This window comes from Thermobia domestica, chromosome 15, assembly GCF_964235325.1.
Source record: "Thermobia domestica chromosome 15, izTheDome1.hap1.1, whole genome shotgun sequence".
NCBI classification, from domain to species: domain Eukaryota; kingdom Metazoa; phylum Arthropoda; class Insecta; order Zygentoma; family Lepismatidae; genus Thermobia; species Thermobia domestica.
In genome coordinates, this window is record NC_137468.1 from 85,415,077 (window position 1) to 85,435,450 (window position 20,374).

General features: G+C 39.2%; 1 protein-coding gene across 1 annotated transcript in view; it reads left to right on the forward strand.

Annotated features, from left to right (window-relative positions):
* Positions 1-20,374, forward strand: part of LOC145671867 (leucine-rich repeat-containing protein 23-like) — a 453,825-nt gene that overhangs the window by 404,515 nt on the left and 28,936 nt on the right. Inside the window, exon 7 of the mRNA XM_081741092.1 lies at positions 4,880-5,016. Coding sequence (XP_081597218.1) covers positions 4,880-5,016 — 137 coding nt within the window. The remainder of the gene's footprint in view (positions 1-4,879; positions 5,017-20,374) is intronic.

Sequence of the window (20,374 nt, forward strand, 5' to 3'; positions counted from 1 at the left end):
TTTGGCTTCATCAGACACTAGATAGTGCGCCAAAGTGATAATTGGCGAAACTGTTACACGTTAATAATTTATATAGTAAACGTATTGTTTTACAGAAAGAATACGATAATCTGCACCCTATAACGATAATGTCTGGTTCTTAAACATTAATATTGAGCCATTAAACACACAAAATTACTATTTTGTACACTTTGTTTAATAATTATAAATGAGAAGCGTACAGTTTACTTTCTACACAAATTTCTAAGATGTCTGCTTAACTAACTGAATAATTCTGTTTAATTTATGTTGTCATGACGACGACATCAAGATTAGATTACATAAAAACATTTGAATATTTTTTTATATATTAACATTATAAATATATTAGTTCATTGTCTTTCTCTTCTTCTATTAACAGAATCTGCCTAGTGTACATTTAAAATACATTATGGCCCAAAATTACAAGTAAAATATACAACATACTGTTGTAACCTTCCCAAAAAATTATGATCGTTGTGGCTAGGCACTGGACGCAAAGCTTCTTAAGAGCAATATAGTTATAGTACGCTACTTCGACACGAGATACCCTATTCAGTTCCCGGTAGGAGCTCACTTTAAGCTTTAGGTCTACGTTTCATATAGCTTCTGCACTCAGGAGATGTTAAACTTCAAATCTACCAAAGAACCAACAAACCGAATCTACAGTTTTCGGATCCCTTATTTCCATTACATCGACTCGCTTCAAAAAACTTACCTGGATTGCTGCAAGGAAGTCCGTATCCTCCTCACTAATATTGTTCTGAAATGTTCTTTATCTGCTATCAACTTTCGAGTTATCACCCGGAAGCTCATCTTCAACATCATAAAGTGTTGATGAAAGAAGTTGTGCCAGCTATTCCTATTTCCATCCTGTGTCTATAACATCTAATTTTCACATAATAACTTTCTATTATCAGGTTCTCTTCTTTTTGCACCGCCCGCCACTACATTGACAAAATAGTACGTCCTTTGATACCGTACGCCATTATATTGACGTATGCAGAAGGTCCGATGTGACATGCGGCTGACCGATTGGGAAATTGTGTTTTTGGTTCGTTTGGGTGTCGAATATCTCTTCACATATAGTAATAAAAATTTATAGTAATAATACTATTAGTATTAGTATTATTACAATTAGTATTAGTTAGTGTTGCCACGAGACGAGACGAGACGAGACTTCAGGCTGTCTCGTCTCGTCTCGTGCAAAGCATGTCTCGTCTCGTGTCTCGTCTTGAAAAAATGTGCTCGTCCCGTCTCGTGTCTCGTCTCGAGAGGTTCTGTTCCGTCTCGTCTCGTCTCGTCTCGTTTGTCTCGTATTGTCTCGTAAAAATATAGCAGCATACCATGGGAACGAAAGTAAAATGTAGCAGACTGCACCATGCTAATCAAGATACAGCTAAGTTACAAGTATTACCCATAACACACAAGACAAGAAATGTCACGGTAGCTACACCGTGAAGCCTTCACCTCTAGTGTATGTGGTAGTCGGTTCGATCTCAGTTAGTGCCATGTGAGCTTTGTGATGGACAAACATTGAATGTGTCTGGGGACCGCGGTGACTCAGTGGTAGAGCGTTCACCTCTGGTGCTTGGGGTCCCGGGTTCGATCCCAGCCCCTCCAAGTGAACTTTGTGGTGGACAAACACCGTGTGCGTGGGTTTTCTCGGGGTCCTCCCGTTTCCTCCCACTTTCTTCATTCCACCATTTCATTCATTACTCATCATCAATGTCTCCTTTAGCCTAACCGGCATAAACGTGAGACATAAAACTCGAAGATTTCATTTCATTTCATTTCATTTTTCGAATGTGTGTGTTTTCTCGAAGATGTCTAGTATCCTACTACTTTCTTCATTCCACTAATTTCCCCATCATCATCCATTCGGCCAAAGTTGCCTAAAGGTCTTAAAAATAAATTTAAATAAGCTCGCAAGGCAAGGACAAATAGTTTAGAAGATAATATATCTCTGCTGTTAGTTGTCTGAGGCTTCTCGACTTTTTTTTTTTTTTTTTTTTTTTTTTTTACATTCTGAAACAACAGGAATATACAGCAAATTGCTCATAGGTACGTCGAAGATGAAGACACTAATGTCAAATAATGTTTACACGATAAGGAAAGTTCGATGTAAAGGTGTCACCATCCCCGACACTATCGTATACTATCAGCCCACTTGCTTTATAGTGTCTGTATATATATATATATATATATATATATATATATATATATATATATATATATATATATATATATATATATAGAGAGAGAGAGAGAGAGAGAGAGAGAGAGAGAGAGATGGAAAGATATATAGATAAATAGAGATATAGATATGTGTGTACACTTTGATTTCATATATTCCAGCCTTTAGGTTTCACAGTGTTAACCCATAACAATTCAAAAACTACTTTCCAATTTAGCATGTTTAGATTTGTTGCAATTATTTTTTTTAAAAAAAGCTCGGAATCAAATAATTTTATTGAGTAATGGAAAGTATTTGATTGAAATTTTATATGTTACTGCACAGTAAGCTCTACTTAAAGTGCCATAGTAATGGGAGCTGAACGACACATCGGACGAAAGAATGCTTGGGGCCAGTCTTCACCTCCATGGTTCAAATCTGTTCCCATAACCGCGGGGTATGTGCTACTATGTGGTGGTTGCCCCGTTTGTGTAACAAACTCATGACAGTACACCCAGATTAGCTAGTGGTCTAAAAAAAAAGTTGATTTTTGGTTGGCCATTTTGGATTAAAGTTCCTTATATTGTCGTGATCTATTCGCAATCATACAACATATATCTTCATACCAAGCCGAGAGGTCTGCGGCGATAGACCATGGCTTGAAGGCCCCGGGTTGAGTCCTGGAAGGGTCATGTGTATGGATTTTAACAACATTTGTTTTTTCGTATTGTGTCAGGGAGCGAAATCGTACGGGATAAAAGGATTTCAGTCTGAAAAAATTGGAGAGAATATCCTCCCCAGAATACTTTCATGGGAGTAAGGAATTAGTAAAAATATAGGATATACATTTTATAGCAGGTTTAAAAATATGGTTTGGGTATCCTATTTCTTTTCTGTTAATTATGTTCTCCAATGTTCGAATTTTGATCATTTTCATGATATTTTCTGTTTTCAACGGAGTTCCATGAATATTATACCAAATGTTCTTTAAACTTATCAACTTCGAGAGGTTTTATATGCCTGTAAGAAACAATTTCTGAAGATAATTCAGGTCCTAATGAATATTATTCACTAGGAAAGGGAAGTATTCCCCTCCTCTCAACATGGAAGCAGAGGGCAATTTCGCACTCTGGTCAGATCAAACATTTCCGCGTAACAATACGAAGGTCCCCCTGTAAAACCTCTTCACCTAACGTGTTATTGTTAGTATCATAAATTTGCTGAAAGCAAACAATTTGAAGGGTTCGTCGATAATATCTTTGCTTTCTTCGTCCTCGCCCGCCTTCCAAACGAAGAGGTGAATTTTACAACATGACTGCTGTATAATAAGCGAGCGATTGGTAAAATGGTAAAAGTATGTTTTATGTGTATGTGTGTGTATGTGTGTGTGTGGGTGTGTGAGAGAGAGAGAGAGAGAGAGAGAAGACAAAATTTTAGTTGCAAGATGACATACTTCAATTGCCGTTTTCGGTTCATATAGCAAAAAGAATGCCGCCACCAGAGAATAAAGTCAAGTGTAGTCTGTTCTGTTCTCTTCCGCCATCTCAGCCAGAACTTTCAACTACAGCCTTTAATGACTGTAGATCTTACCCAGTTTTCAAATTGAATAGATGGTGGTGGTAGTTCGGTTTCTTGACCTTGTAAAAATCTTCCCTGTCTTTGATTTTGTTTGTCTTCATTCCAGCCAGAAATAAAAAAATGAGAATTCCTCAGTTTACAGCAAGGGGAATTGGGGACAAGACATTAAGGATGATATTCCTGGAAGCTCATGTATCACGATTGTTTCATTCAATAGACAGAGGACACTTTTCTATGAAGGCTTTTCAACATGTTTTCTCACAAAGGGGATTTTCCTTTTGCAATCTATATGACCACTGTCAATTTCAATCTTGGCCATTCCCGCCAGCGTTTTCATTTTCGAGACGGGACAAGTAGCCTGTCTCGTCTCGTGTCTCGTCTAAATGGGTTCTGTCCCGTCTCGTATCTCGTCTCGTTTACGAGACGAGACGAGACGAGACACGAGAAATGTCTCGTCTCGTGGCAACACTAGTATTAGTAATAATACTAATAGTAATAAAAATATTATAGTAATAATACTATTTCGCCCTAACACCTAAACCAAACAGATTTCGCATTGGGAAGGTTGTAGCTACATTTCAAATAAAATTATTTACAAACCAAATTGAAAACGGGAGTGTTTCGGGGGGTGTTATAGACTAGATTTTATGGCCCGCGGAATCGCGAAGCATGCTGGGTGTTGGCGGCGGTATCAGGGTACTGAGCGGGACAGGCGAGGATCATTTCTAATGGCTTTCCCACTTCACATATCTAATTTACATTATTCAGTCTAGAATTTTATTTTGTAATAAGGAGATCCATTATCAGTATATACTGCAACCGACCTTTCAATAATTTTCTTCCTTTGTGGGAAACTTAGTTACTGATCAATGCTCCATATCCTATATATTCACTTTGTGCTCAGAACATGTTTTCCCAACGATTTGCTTCGAATGCCAGCAACTAATCTAGGAGAGAACACGATCCTCTGCAAGTCAAGATCTGATGATGCCCATACGCAAGAACAAGGTTATGCGCAACGTTAACGCAACCACACTAACCTTGTAAGTCACATAAATTATTGAACACACTCCTCATATTATTTTTTATTTGTTTATCTTTTTCCAGGCTGACAACAAAATAAGAAAATTAGATGGAATAGGGGCAATGGTCAATCTGAAAGTTTTCCATATTCGTGCTAACCGTTTGAAGAAACTAAAAGGATTTACCCCTGAAATGAAATCTCTCAGCTACCTGAATGTTAGGTATGTTAACTTGAATCATATACGAGTTACATCCTGTGTTAGAGTTGCTCTATCATTCAACTATAGTAGCAGTTGCTAGTTTGAGGTAAAATATCTTTGAGATACAAGGGAATCCTAAATATTATTATTTCGTCTAGTAAATTATGAACAAACCTGTAGTATATTACATTAGTAGTAATAATTGTTAGCACAATAAGAATGCTTGTGGCTAGTCTAAAGTTAAACTGTACTATAAATACACTATAACATAACCAGCTATTTCAGATCGATTAGCTTTGTTGTATGTACTGGATTGATCAGATGATCTGCAAACAACACACTATAGTGCTGCCAAAATGTCTTGAGTCCTGGCAAAAATGCGAACTAAAGCTCCACCCTCGACACACCCACGCGTTGAGCCAATAAAGATTCAGTTGTTGCCAAGCGAGAGAGCCTTGCAGCCGTCTACGCGAAAGGGAATTGAATTCCTTCAGCCGATAGCAGGGCTTGGGACGAAAGACTACGTGTCAAGTTAATGTGGTGTATCTATAGTAACTTTTGTAAATTTTAACAATCTATTTCGCATTAACTATTCCTTCAAGGACACATTAATCCACAATATTGGCTCTTAACAATGTCGACTAACATAATAAAGTAGGAGTACATTAGTTTTGTTAATCCCTATATACTCCTTACACGGGAGGGTCCCACAAGTTGTCGCTAAAATCTGATTGCCACGTAGCACATCTGATAGAGCATCATGAGAAATGAAAATGAGCAAAATTTAAGATGCTATGGACCAGAAGGATAGGAGTTACGGGGATTCAAAATTTGAATGTCCAAAAAATTATATCATGGAATTATGTAAGTTCAAAGTAAATATCTTGAAAACCGTTAAAGCAATCAAAACAAAAGTTGCACACTATAATGAGAACACAATGCCTTATCGAAAACCATAAACAGTGTTACCATAGATGAATCAGTGTTGCCAACTCAGCATAAAATATTTCGTTTGAAATAGCACTATATACAAGTGTACACAGGTTTGAAATGCACTAACATCAATAAACAAAATAGTGAAGTGTAGTGGTACAGTGTTGCACACAATTGGAGCTACGTGTGCTAAAAATGTACAATGGAGAAGTATGATATGCGGCAACAGATGGTAATAAAGAAATCTGGGTCTCATACTACGAATTTAGTTGAAATATATAACACAGATAGTATAACATAGCAAAATGTCAGCAGTGTCACAAAATATTGATGCATTTGAAAAACAAAATTAAGAGATGCCATTTTTACGTCCTATGTCAGCTCCGAATCCATGTAAGAGTGTAAAGTTGGATCCGAATCACTATGAAAGAGAAAGATTACAATGAAATGTAAGGTAAAAAGTACAACAAAAAATGTCCGAGGCGGGATTGAAACCCGCGATGCCTAATATGTTAGTTATCTAGCCTTCTAGACCACACGGCTATCCTGGTCGACTAGAAACGAAATGAGGTAGTAATAAAATAATTATATTTCCAATGTGAATATGGTAATATTACAGTGTACGAACACAATCATATGGTATGTATGAGAGCAAGTAAAGGAATATGTCACTTAACACGAAAGACAGAAACCAAGAAAGCACTCTTCCAAATATTGATAAGATGATCGAGAACCAGTTTACAGAATTAAGAAACACGTGTTTCTTTCTCGCGTGTATAATTTTGTTTTCGAGAGTTGTCTGCTTATTCATCGGGGATTTTTCAGACGTATAATGCAAAATCCCCACTTGTTTCTAGTGCGTTTCTTTATTACCCTCTGTTGCCACATATCAGACTTCTCTATTGTACATTTCCAGCACATGTAGCTCGAATAGTATGAATCACTGTACCACTACACTTCGTTATGTTTAGTGATAATAGTGCATTTCAAATCTGTGCACACTTGTATATGGTGCTATTTCAAACAAAACATTTTTATGCTGAGTTGGCAACACTGCTTCACCTATGGCAATACTGTTTGCAGTTTTCGATAGAGCATTGTGTTCTTATTATATTGTGCAACTTTTGTTTTGATTGCTTTAACGGTTTTCAAGATATTTACTTTGAACATATCTAATTCCATGATCTAATTATTTGGATATTCAAATTTTGAATCCCTGTAGCTCCTATCCTTCTGGTCCATAGCACCTTAAATTTTGCTCATTTTTATTTCTCATGATGCTCTATAAGATGTGCTATGTGGCAATCAGATTTTAGCGACAACTTGTGGGACCCTCCCGTGTTAGTTTCCAAATCACCAAATTATGGTACCAAAAATAGAAATGTTCGACAACAGACAACTGTAATAAAGGAAAGAAACTATGTGCAACTTATTTACACGATTTTCAGCACTTCACATTTATACATCCTATAGAGGAGCCAACACGAGGTCTCTGACACTCACGTGTCAAGGCTTTTTTCGGTGTATCTATAATAGCAATTTAGTTAACTTTGTAAGACAGGGTGACACTAGCACTAAAGTAGGAGTTGTATTTTTCTCTCCGCATGTGGTAAGAAACTTTAGGGACAATCTTTTGTTAGCCCTGCTATAAGGGAACCTCATAATATCGTTATAGTCCGGCCAATATAACGTCAGACAGAACAAATTCCAACAAAAGGTCTCTAAACGGTTTTTGTTTCTATCAGATACACTGATCAGCAGATAAAATGTTTACCAAAATTTGACAACCGGAAGTGGGTTTTCCATGATGGCCGCCGTTATAATCTTAGAAAAATTATTTTTCAATCAAACGTGCTGTTTTTAACTCTACCACGTGTCCTGAGTGACAGAACGAACGTCTATACCATAATCTGATGCTAATCTTGAAAATCAGTGATTTTTCTAAAGTTCCTTGCTTTCAATTTTAGAACAATTACTTCTGCATTTAAATTACGGTTTTTATTTCTACCAGCTGTACTGATCGACTGAAAAATAATGCCTACACAGCAAAAAATGGTTTTGTTAATTCAACTCAATTTTAACACAGGGCAGTGGTTCCAGCATGACTACCACTATGCGGTGTTAGTTCAACACAGAACCAGCGGTGTTGACGTTAAACATAAGGGGTATGTTATGTTTTTAGCACACAACCAGTGTTGAGTAGTATTAAATTCCGACCTGTGTTAGTATTTTCGGTGTTGATTCGACACCCTCAGGGTCGATAGTGTGGAAAAAAGTGTTGAGTGTAACTTGTGGCGGTTTTGCACCAACACGAAGAAAGTAACACAGTGTGTAGTGTGTTAATTATATTGTGTTAGTATTACATCATGTCAAGTATCAATATAACACAGTCCCTGTGTTATTTCAACATCATTTTCTTATTATTTCAACACAATCTGTGTAATATTCAAGGTCAAAGCCGTATAAATAACACCGTTTTGGTGTTAATTCAACACTTCCTGTGTTAAAATTCAAGGTCAGACCGCCAGATTAATACCGATTTTGGTGTTAGTTCCACTCCATTTCTGTGTTCCTACAACATCTACGTATGTGTTGAAATAACTCCATGTGTTGTGTTGATGTAACCATTTTTTCTGTGTTGAAAAAGCTTGTGGTGTGCATGCTTACGCTTACCGAAGATACTGATTTTGAAATAAGGATAGTAAACTAAATAACACTTCATTTACAAAATCGTCATAAACTTTTTTGTCATCCTCCCCAACATTTATTGTGAAATATTTCTTGATGGTGCGAAACACAACCTTCACCAACATCTTGTTCAAGAATGATAGAAATCTCTTACCTACACTGCTCCATAAAACTTAAGCAACCCGACAGAACGTGGGATAAGTAACGCGTGGGTTCCATTGAACACTGGTAATATTCACGCACATAGAAAGAGATGCACAGTCAGGGCGAGAGCCCGCTATATCTCGTGCTTAGCACCATTGCAACCTGGTAAACAGATTTTGCCACCAAGCATACACGACAGCCCAATTGTGTCCGAGGCTGCAAGCAGTGATTTGTTGGTTCCTATGTGGGATATCAAGTATAAGCACTTTACAATGGTTGGCAGACGATATTTGAGTCACGTTGACCGCGGGTGAATAATTGGGCAATTGGAACTAGGCCGATCCCAAGTCGATGTGGTGCAAAAATTCAATGTTAACAAAAGTATTGTGGTAAGGCTGTGGAGTTGCTCCCAAAATTGATGTACATTCAGTAGACATCATGAAGAAGGTCGTCCGAGGAAGACGTTGGCCATCTGTGGCCGGTTTCTCACAACTGCTGCCAGACGTGACCGTTAAAGAATGATTTGTTTCAAGCGACGGGACAACGTATTAGTCGTGAAGTAGTTCGTCGACGGCTCAATATAGCAGGACTGTATGCCAGAAGGCCTGTGCTGTGTTTGCCATTGAAACGGAGCACAAACGTGCGCGTTACACATGGTGTCAGTAACACGTTTGAAGGGGAAACACCAGTGGGCGCCCGTTATGTTTTCCGATGAGTCTCAATACAGCCTGAAGTCTGATTCTGATCGAACATTAGTGTGGAGAAAGCCAGGAACACCTATCACCCAAACTTCATTGTTGAACGGCCGTCCTTTGCGATGATTCCATCATGTGTATTTTGAGATAATGCTTGATGGAGAAACGGATCTGCATCTTGTGGAACATGACACTTTGGCTGCACAACAGTGTTGGGATGAAATTCTCTATACACATGTGCACAAGTTTCGGCGAGCATTTGGTCCAGACTTTGTATTTATGGATGACAATGCCCACCCACACCGTGCATATCTGGAGTCCGAGTTCTGTAGAGCGAAGACATTACTCATATTGCATGACCTGCATGCACACCAGACTTGATTTCCATCGAGCATGTGCAGGATGCTCTTGGCGGCGAATAACCCAGCGCAATCCACCAGCACTCCCACCACTCTTCCTGAACTGCGAACAACTCTCCTCGAGGAGTGGCGCCATCTTCCGCAAGACTTGATCCACACTCGGATTTGTAGCATGGAGAAAAGATTTCATGCATGCGTATCAGTTTGTGGTGCTCACACGCTATATTGACTGCATACGCCATCGTACAGTCCAGTTTTACAAGTCGAGGTATTGTGATTCTGAACTTTCTGACGACCCTGTACATCCTAATTGTATTGTTATTTACTTGTGTTGCATTATGTATCTGTACCGTCTTCCTGTTGATTATACTTGATGTAGTGATCTTGTCGTTTTATTTTCTGCTACTTTCTTCGAGTTGCTTAAGTTTTGTGGAGCAGTGTATATCCTTATAGAATGATTACCTCTTAATCGTGTTTCTACTTATTTTCCGCCATTTTTGAAGCATCCCGGTGTTGACCGGTGAGCTCTAATGCAGTGTAGAAGTGACACAGTAATACGGTGTTGTTTCTCGCTATTGACATTTTTATTTCTTCAGAAACATTATGTAAAACAATTGAAAACACATCGCGCGGTTTGCATTTTGAAATTTTGCGTATACCTGGATTTGTTTTAGTATTTCTTTCTACTGTGTTTGTCTGTAGCTTCAATTCATAAGCCTTTATAATTAGATGCCCAACATATTTGGCAATCACGCAGAAAACAACACCGAAGATTCTACACTTAATTTAACATACAGGTTGTGTGTCATTTCAACTACACGTGTTTGACACAAAACTCCAAATGGAAAGTGAGTTGTTCTAACCACCTGTTTGTGTTATATTTTAACACAATCGTGTTAACACATAGGCATGCCGTTGAAATAACACAACGATTTTTTACAGTGTAGCATCGTCTGGAAACCGGAAGTGGCTTTTTCCAAATGGCCACCGCTAGGCTCGAAAATCAGAGAAAATTTCTAGTTTCTTATTTCTAATCGCAGAGCAACTATTTTTCCAACAATCTTAGTGTTTTAATATTTAATTAATTCATTTCTACCAATAGATGATATCTATGGGATCGAAAATGGATACCAATAATGATCAGTAGCTATATGTAAATACCAATTATTAGGTTTCGTAAATACATAATATTAAATTATATGTTTTACCATCTTAACACAATTTGGCTATACTGTATGCATTATTGTACACCTGCTATTCACAATTCGCTCGTTTTAGATTGAGCATCAACTTCAGTTTTCTTCCTTTGAAGTATCTAATTTATTTTTGTTACTCAACTAGATGTAAATAAGTTTCAAGAGATGTTTCACTCCTTAAGATATACGAATACATATTCTCAGTTTCATCTATTAGCGAAGTGACTTCAGGATTATCGTGAAGAATAGATTGCACAAGTGGTTGATGAAGATACCTATCCACTAGAAGATGAGTTCTGAAAGCTCACCATTTAACATTTTTACTTCAGCATTTTTTATCATACACCACTTCTAAAAAGGTTTTCAGACTTGTCTCGTTCATTAGTGTACCTATAGTTCTATGCAAATTCATGAAAGTGTGAAAACTGCCAAGCGTAAGTGCGATGTTTTTTGAGAGGGAGTTCTGTGGTGCAACGTTGGTTATTTCACTAGCTAAAGAGGTTGATTAAAAGTTATTATAGGAGGGACGTGATGTTTGCAGGCTAATTTGTTGATAAATTCTAATGTTGATAGAATGCACGTTTTGCTTCCGGAAGAAATATCGATCATGGGCAAAAATAAAATTGAGGACTGGTCAGGATGAGAATTTCCCTAGTTAATTATATACATCGTTCCCTGCCAATTTGGTACAGGGTGCTTGAAACGAAACGAAAGCTCCACAAAATATCAATAATAGCTCTAATAGTACAGTCTTGATAGCATGCAGGACCTTTCAATTTCATTTCTCGTAATGTATTTTTGGCAAAACTGTACTCCACTATATTTGACGTTTCTGTTATATGAATTTTCGACATTTTTTTCCTATTCACAAGATATGTCCTCTTTACTCCTGGTGTCAATGCAGCAGTCACGCCCATCTCATGAAATGTTTCTTTCCAGTCTACTATCATAGCATTGTGATCTACATTGTCACAAACAACTAAGAATCAAATAACTTATTACCTTCAAAAAGAGAGTTTACATTAGCGGCGGCCATCTTGAAAAATCCACTTCAGGTTTCCAGATCATGGTAGACTTTTTTCTATCAATCAGTGCACCAGGTAGAGGCGAAAAATGTAAGTTTGATGGAATAATTGTTTTACGATTAAAATTATCAATATATAGGAAGGTTTCTTTTGCGATTTTTGAGGTTATTGGCGGCCATATTGAAAAAAGCCACTTCCGGTTGCCAGATTTTGGTAAACTTTTTTTCTGTCAATCAGTGCACTCAGTAGAGACAAAAAAAACGTTCACAGACCTTTTGTTGGAATTTGTTTTAGATTAACGTTTCTTTTTCGCTAAATTGACCCGATTATTATGAATGCAGCAAAAATAATGAGAGCATGGTATCACAATGAAAACTATAAGAAATAAAGAAAAATTGTTTTGTGATATGAATTGAGCGTCGTTTCATCTTCATCCTCATTTCCCTAATGGCGTTGAGTAGCGTAGATGCTAACGCTCTCGTCTTTGGTGCGAGAGGTCCCGGGTTCAATTCTGAGGACACTCGATCGAAGAAATGTAAAAGCAAGTGGAGTTTTCCTGGATTTTGCTCATTCATAAGAGGAATGCTAGAATGCTACCTGACATCCAAGTCTGAGGCTACTTCCTTCCTTCCCTTTCCTCGGATATGGGACGTTTCAGTGTTGGGCAAAATCAATTGAAATCAATTGCAATTGATCAATCAATTGAAAGTAATTGCTCTGAAAATCAATTGCAATTGATTTCAATTGCAATTGATTTCAATTTGTAATTGACAATTAATTTCAATTGCAATTGAATTCAATCATAAAATTTGCAATTAAATTTTCGTCAATTGTTAAATTGTTAATTGGTCACCAGGCAATTGAAACTTTTAATTGTTAATTGTCAATTGCAAAGGGTGCAATTGAAACATTTAATTGTTAATTGCAATTGACAATTGAAACTTGTAATTGTTAATTGTAATTGTTAATTGCAATTGAAATCAGCAATTAAAACTGAAGATAAGAAGATGTGTGTGTATTGTGTTGTCCACTTGTTACTGTTTTACATATTTCAAATAAGGTACTTATAAGAAATGCTGGATACCTACCATCCCCCCCCCTGGGAAGAAAGCCAGGAAACTAAGTATTTTTAAAATATGTTTATGGTTCTATCCCCCTCGAAAGAACTCTATATGCCCGTCATGCATACAATAGGAATGGGCACCAGCGAGTTCGAGCGAGTTTTCTTTAAAACTCGACTCGACTCGAAGCAGACATCTTTGAGCTCGACTTGAGATCTCGGCTCGAAAAATTTCCCCCAACTCGACTCGAATTCGGATCGAGTTTCCAGTCGAGTCGAGCCAATTCGAGCTAAATCCTTTGTGAAGTTCCAAGTACTACTATCTTCAAGTATCCTACATAGACAATATAATAATCAATGATACTACTACTACTACTATAATTAATTATCATTATAACACCGTGTACCTGTATAAACATGGAATATAGGCGGTTTGTATCGGAATACTAAAAATTAGTTGACTGTCGATCTCGGTCGTCAAGAAATCTTCAGGAGGCAAGGACATCGGTCACGAGGTTCTTGGTTTGAGTTCAGGAGGAGCAAGTATTCGGGCTCGAGCCAAAAATTGTTAGAAGTTATGGGACTTCAGCCAAACATGTTCAAAACTGCCCGACCCGGGTTTAGGGTTGTCAATAGCTCAAGCGGCTCGCTCACAGCTTATTCACTTATCGAGCCGAACCGAGAAGTGAGCCGAGCCAACAGCTCATCCAACCGAGCCAGCTCCAGCCGATGGCTCACACGAGCCGAGCCGAATTGAGCTGATTGCTTACCCCAACCGAGCCCGTTCGAGCCATCGGCTCAGTTGAGCTGACTCGAACCCAGCCTATGGATTCGTTTCAACGGAGCTGGTTCGAGCCATTGGCTCCAATCGAGCCGAGCAGATGACTCGTCTTTACCGAGCCGGTTCAAGCCATTGGCTCAATTGAGCCCAGTCGATGGGTAATCCCAACCAAGTCAGCTCAAGCTGTACGCTCAGTTGAACCAAGCCGAGTCGGTTGACATCACTATTCCGGTTGGGCTTCTACTTTGGCTAAAAAATTGGACCGTGCAGTTCTCAGCCTTGATGGTAAGAACTACAAAAAATGATAAGAAATCTTTAGTTTTACGTCTCACGCTTATGCCGGATAGGCTAAAGGAGACGGTGATGATAGCAAATGAATGAAATGAAGAAAGTGGGAGGAAACGGGAGAACCCCGAGAAAATCCACGAGCACGGTGTTTGTCCACCACAAAGTACAAACTGCGCGAGCTGGGATCGAACCAGGGACCTCAAGCACCGGAGGGGAACGCTCTACCACTGACCCACCGCGCCAACTGGTAAGAACTACAGTATATACTTATATTGGTGCTCACGGCGTCATTAACTTGTTCCGCCACCAACGAATTTCAAGGTACTTTGTTTTGCAACTTTTGTGCGTGTTTTGTGTCGCTTTATGCGCCTATTCCCACATTTTGTGCATCACCGGAAGTGGGTCAAAATGGGCCTACAAATATGGCGGAACAAGTTATTGCTCTTCCGCCACCAATGAGATTGTTTCCTTCACATCGTTTTGTGCGTCTACTTCCGTTTTGTACGTCGTGGGAAGTGGGTTAAAATGAGTCCCCAAGCTGGACCCTTTTGTACGTCTATTTCGACGTTTTGTGCGTCACTGGAAGACGGTCAAAATGGGCCTCGAAGGTGGGACGAAAATGACCCACTGCTCCTCCACTACCGAATTTCGATATCCTTCCTTTCGCATCTACTACTGAATTTTCGTGCTGTTTCGTGCCCCCATTTCCACGTTTCGAGCGTCACCAGAAATGGGTCAAAATGGGCTTCCAAGGTAGGACGAAAATGACACACTGTTCCGCCACTATCGAATTTCGAGGTCGTTAATTTCACATCGCGTACCCTTTTGTGCGCCTATTTCGACGTTTTGTACGTCACTGGAAGATGGTCAAAATGGGCCTCGAAGGTGGGATGAAAATGACCAAGAGTTCCGCCACTACTGAATTTCGATATCCTTCCTTTTGCATCAACTAGTGGATTTTCGTGCCGTTTCGTGCCTTTATTTCCACGTTTTGTGCGTCACCGTAAATGGGTCAAAATGGGCTTTCAAGATGGGACGAAAATGACCGAGAGTTCCGCTACTATCGAATTTCGAGGTCGTTAATTTCACATTGCATACCCTTTTGTGCGCGTATTTCGACGTTTTGTGCGTCACTGGAAGACGGTCAAAATGGGCCTCGAAGGTGGGACGAAAATGACCCACTGCTCCGCCACTATACCTACCGAATTTCGTGGTCCTTCCTTTCGCGTCGAGTAGTGAATTTCGTGCCGTTTCGTGCTCTTATTTTCACGTTTTGCGCGTCACCAGAAGTGTGTGAAAATGGACGTCCAAAGTGTGACCAAAATGACCCATTGTTCCGACACTATCGTATTTCTAGGTCGTTTCTTTCGCATCGTTTAGTGATTATTTTTTAAAAAGTTTTCTGTGCCTACTTCCTCGTCTTGTGCGTCACCGGAAGTGAGTTAAACGGGTCTTTAAAGTGGGAGTTAAATGGCTCACTATTCCGCCACTATCGAATTTCGGGGTTGGTTCTTTCGCATCGTTTAGTGTGTATTTTGTACCGTTCTGTTCGCCTACTTCCACGTTTTGAGCATCACCAGAAATGCGTCAAAATGGTCCATCAATGTGTGAGAAAATAGAGCCATTGTTCCGCCACTATCGAATTTGGGGGGTCGTTTCTTTCGCATCGTATAGTGCCTGCTTTGTACCGTTTTGTGCTCCTATTTCCACTTTAGTGCTTCTATTTCCACTTTAGTGCGACAACAAAAATGGGTCAAAATGGCCTACAAGTATAGCGGAATAACTTAATGCTGTTTCGTCACCATCAAATGAGGTCGTTTCCTTCACACTTTTTATACATGATTTGTGTCGCTTTGTGCATCAGTGAAAGAGGATCAAAATGGATCTTGAAAGTGGAATGAATCTGTCTTTTTCTGCCATATTTGTAGGTCACCTTTGACCCACTTTCGTTGGCCTACAAAACGTGAAAGTATGCGCAGAAACGGTATAAATATGCACTAAACAATGCGAAAAAAGCGACCTTGAAATTCGATACTGGTGGGAGAGTGGATCAGTTTTCTTCCCACATTGAATGCCCATTTTGACCCACTACCATTGATTCACAAAACGTGGAAATAGGCTTACAAAACGGTAGAAAACACGCACAAGACGATGTGAAGGAAACGACCTCAAAATCGTTCCTGACGGAACAGCATTAACTTGTTCCGCCATATTTGTAGGATAACATTGACCCGTTCCCGGTGACGCAGAAAACGAGGAAATAGACGCACAAAACGACACAAAAATGGAAATTTAGCTTAATTACAAGGAAATTTTAAGTTTGTAAGCTTAATTATATGGAAAATTATATACATTTTTCCTTTACGTTGGTCTACTTAACGTTGATTTGGGACTTTTAAATTGTATTCATTTTTCCACTGAAAAATATGTATAATTCAACAAGTTGATTTGATTTTGAGTTGCTTTTGGGGTTTAACGTCCCGGTCAGCAGCGAGGCTATATGAGACATGGACCTACTGATTAACGTGGAATCCGAACCACATGAGCTCCCGCCGGGAATCGAACCCGGGTTTCCCACGCCAAAGGCGCGTACGCTAACCGCTTAGCCACGGAGGAGCTCTATGATTCAACAAGGAAATATTTATTAGTTATAATTATAATAATTATCTATATAATTGAATTCATTGTAATTTGGTCCATAACAAACACTTTACCATTTCGTACTAGCTGTTGTGCCCGTTCTTCGCACGGATCAGATAAAATATCAATGTAAACAAACTGAACAACGGGAGAACAATTAAGAAACATTTCTAACATTGGATATATTTTGTGTGAATATATATCCAACAACGTACATGTGTTTTCATTGGGAAGGCCGATGGGGCTGAATTTGAACGTAAACACTATCGCTGCCGTGTCGTGACAAAACGCTGTAACTTTGGCGGAGAAGTTTTGCGAAAATGAGCCGTAAAGTTTTCATCCGAAAATGTGATCTGTATCGTGTAGAACCAGTGTACCTAGGCAATAATGGTCAACCAATCAATTTTCACCAAATTTAATCACACAACATGCATTTACTTAACATTACATGTAACCACGTGTTTCCAAAGTCAAGATACACTGGATCTACACGATACAGATCACATTTTCTGATGATAACTTTACGGCCCTTTTTCGCAAAACTGCTCCGCCAAAGTTACAGCGTTTTGTCACGACACGGCAGATCGGGGGTGTCACTATACGTCTGAGCAACCCCGATAAATATGGATTCGACACAAATTCTACTACTTTTACATGTCCCGGTAAACGCCCCCTCAGACCCCCTTGGTTCGTATTGTGAAACAATCTCCTCTGGCCCCCACTAATACCACGAAAACTATGAATGTGACACTAACATCTGCCATTTTCTACTACTTTTTACATATGCCGGTAAAAATCCCTATAATCCTCTGGTTCCAATTTTGAAAAAAACAATGCCTCTGGTCCGCAGCCGATGGGGGCTGTATTTGGAAGTCAACGCCTGTGGAAGTATCACCATTCATCTCAGCGACAGCGAAAACTATGGATTTGACACTAATATCGGTCACTTTCCATTAGTTTTACATGTCTCGCAATTCCCTACCCCCGGTGACTCCCGGCCCGCATACAATGGTGGCTAAATTTGAAAATCATCGCTAATGAAAGTATCACCATTGATCTCAGCCACCGCGAAAACTACGGATTTGACATCGGTCATTGTGGATTATTTTTACATGTCTCGTGATCCCCTTCATAATGCCCCCGTTTCTTATCTGATGGGGGCTAAATGTGAAAGTAAACGCGGTCTTGAGTTTCACCAATGAGCTCAGCTACCCCGAAAACTATGAATTTGACATTAATATCGGTCATTTTCGATTATTTTTTTACATGTCTCGGAATTCCCCCCTCTGGTGACCCAAGGCCCGCATACAACGATGGATGAATTTGAAAGTCATCGCTAATGGTAGTGTCACCATTGATATCAGCAACCGCGAAAACTATGGATTTGACACTAATATCGGTCATTTTGGATTACTTGTACGTTTCGGTATCCCCCCCCCCCCATTGACCCACGGCCCGTAGCAGAATACGGTGAATTTGGAAGTTAATGCGATCGGAGTTTCACCATTGATCTCAGCGACCGCGAAAACTATGAAATCGACACTGATATCGGTCATTTTCTACTACTTTTACATGTCCCGGTAAACGCCCCCCTGAGACCCCCTGGTTCGAATTTTTTCGAAAAAGCTTTGCCTTGGTGTGGGACCTGGACCAAGGTATGTTTGACCAAAATTTGGTAACTCTCGGTCGACTTGTCTGGTCCCCAGGCCGGTCCCGGTAAACGTCTCCTGGAGACCCCCTAGTAAGGAATTAAAAAAAAAAAACTCTTCGTCTTGGTCTGGGGCGTAGACCAAGCTACCCGTGACCAAATTTTGAAAAGTTTCGGTCCACTCGTCTCGTCCACAGGCCGCACAAAGATAGACACACAGACACACGAACAAACTATTTTATTTATATTAGAAAGGTCAGATCCGCCGTTATTGTATTAGTGCGATGCTTGAGCGATTGCTCGTAGAAATTCAAACTCCGATGAGTGATAATTTTATAGGCTTGTTTTATTACAAGTTTAAACTCTTTAGTCAGTAGAGAAGAGGGCGTGAATCATGGGTCAGAGTTGATGACAATGGGTTTTGGCGGGTCTGTGGGTCACAGTGGGTAAGAGTGATTTATGGTGGGTGGTGGGTCAGAGTGGGTCACGGTGGGTCGTGGGTCACGACGGGTGGTGAGTCAATTGGTCGTGGCTAAAGTTTTCATTGCCCCACGCCCTCTCTGAACTACAGTGTTGAAAATTAATCAGTGAAAATCAATTGCAATTGATCAATCAATTGAAAGTAATTGCTGTGGAAATCAATTGCAATTGAATCAATTGCCAATTAATTTCAATTGCAATTGAATTACAGAATTCAATTGCAATTACTTTCCACTGCAATTACTTTCAATCAATTGATCAATTGCAATTGATTCTCCTTTTTTAATGGCCAACTGCAATTAACAATTAACCATTACTTATTTCAATTGTTAATTGCAATTAACAATTAAATTTACAGATTAATTGTTAATTGTTAATTCAATTGAAATTTGCCCAACACTGGGACGTTTACACTTGGTCGATTTAGTCGCACGGCTAAATCGACTCGCTGCATTTGCGACTAAATTGAAGCACCTAGGCCGAATCAGATCGATGGATGTGTTCAATTGTTTCAACCGAAATTGAATGCTGCTTGTCGACTCGCTCTCCTCTAGTCGATTCGAAATCACTGGCAATTTTAAAGATGTCCAAGCAAGCAGTAATTGGTACAATTTTCGGTGTTATAGCAGAAGAAAATAGAATGTCTTTCAATTCAGTTGCCAGTCGATTAGTCGCCTTCGATCAACAAGCGATTAAATTGAAGTCCCGTTTACACGGTCGATTAAGTTGAAAGTGACGTCAATTCAATTGAATCGAACGCAAATCGACTAAGTGTAAACGCCCCAATAGTGTGAGTGCCAAGGGACGTTATCCTCATACGTGACCTGCTAACATGGCCATATATGTCGAAAGTTCAGAAATTTAATTCCTAATGCTAATCCTTATCTCTCTATGTCAACCGCAAGTGTTGGAAATCTATTATTCTCAGTTTTAGTGTTAACCAGTGCAGAGCAAAAACGGCAAAAAGTAGCGAGAAATAGTGTAAAAAGTAGTCTCGATTCAGGTATGTTATGGTGGCCAGCTACACACGTTCTGTTACACCTAGACTTTTTTTTGCTGAATAAATATCAAGAATCAAGAATAAATCCCTTCTCTGTTTCCACTTTGCTAAAAGCTGGAAGTGGTACGCATTTACATTAACTTTTATGGTTTCAACATTGATTCCTATAAAGTAATGATGCCCAAATAACGACCTACGAACCGGATGCGACTTGCAAACATGTCTTATCTGGCTCGCGAATAAAAATGAATAATCTATGATTTGTCTACCTAATAAAATAAAATAAAATAAAATAAACCTCTAGGCGTAACAGAACGTGTGTAGCTGGCAACCAAAAAATACCTGAATCAAGATTTGATATTTAACTGTGATAATAAAATATTACTTCCGGAATCCAAATACCCCAGAACTACAATAATTTTCAGTATGAACGAAAAATTCG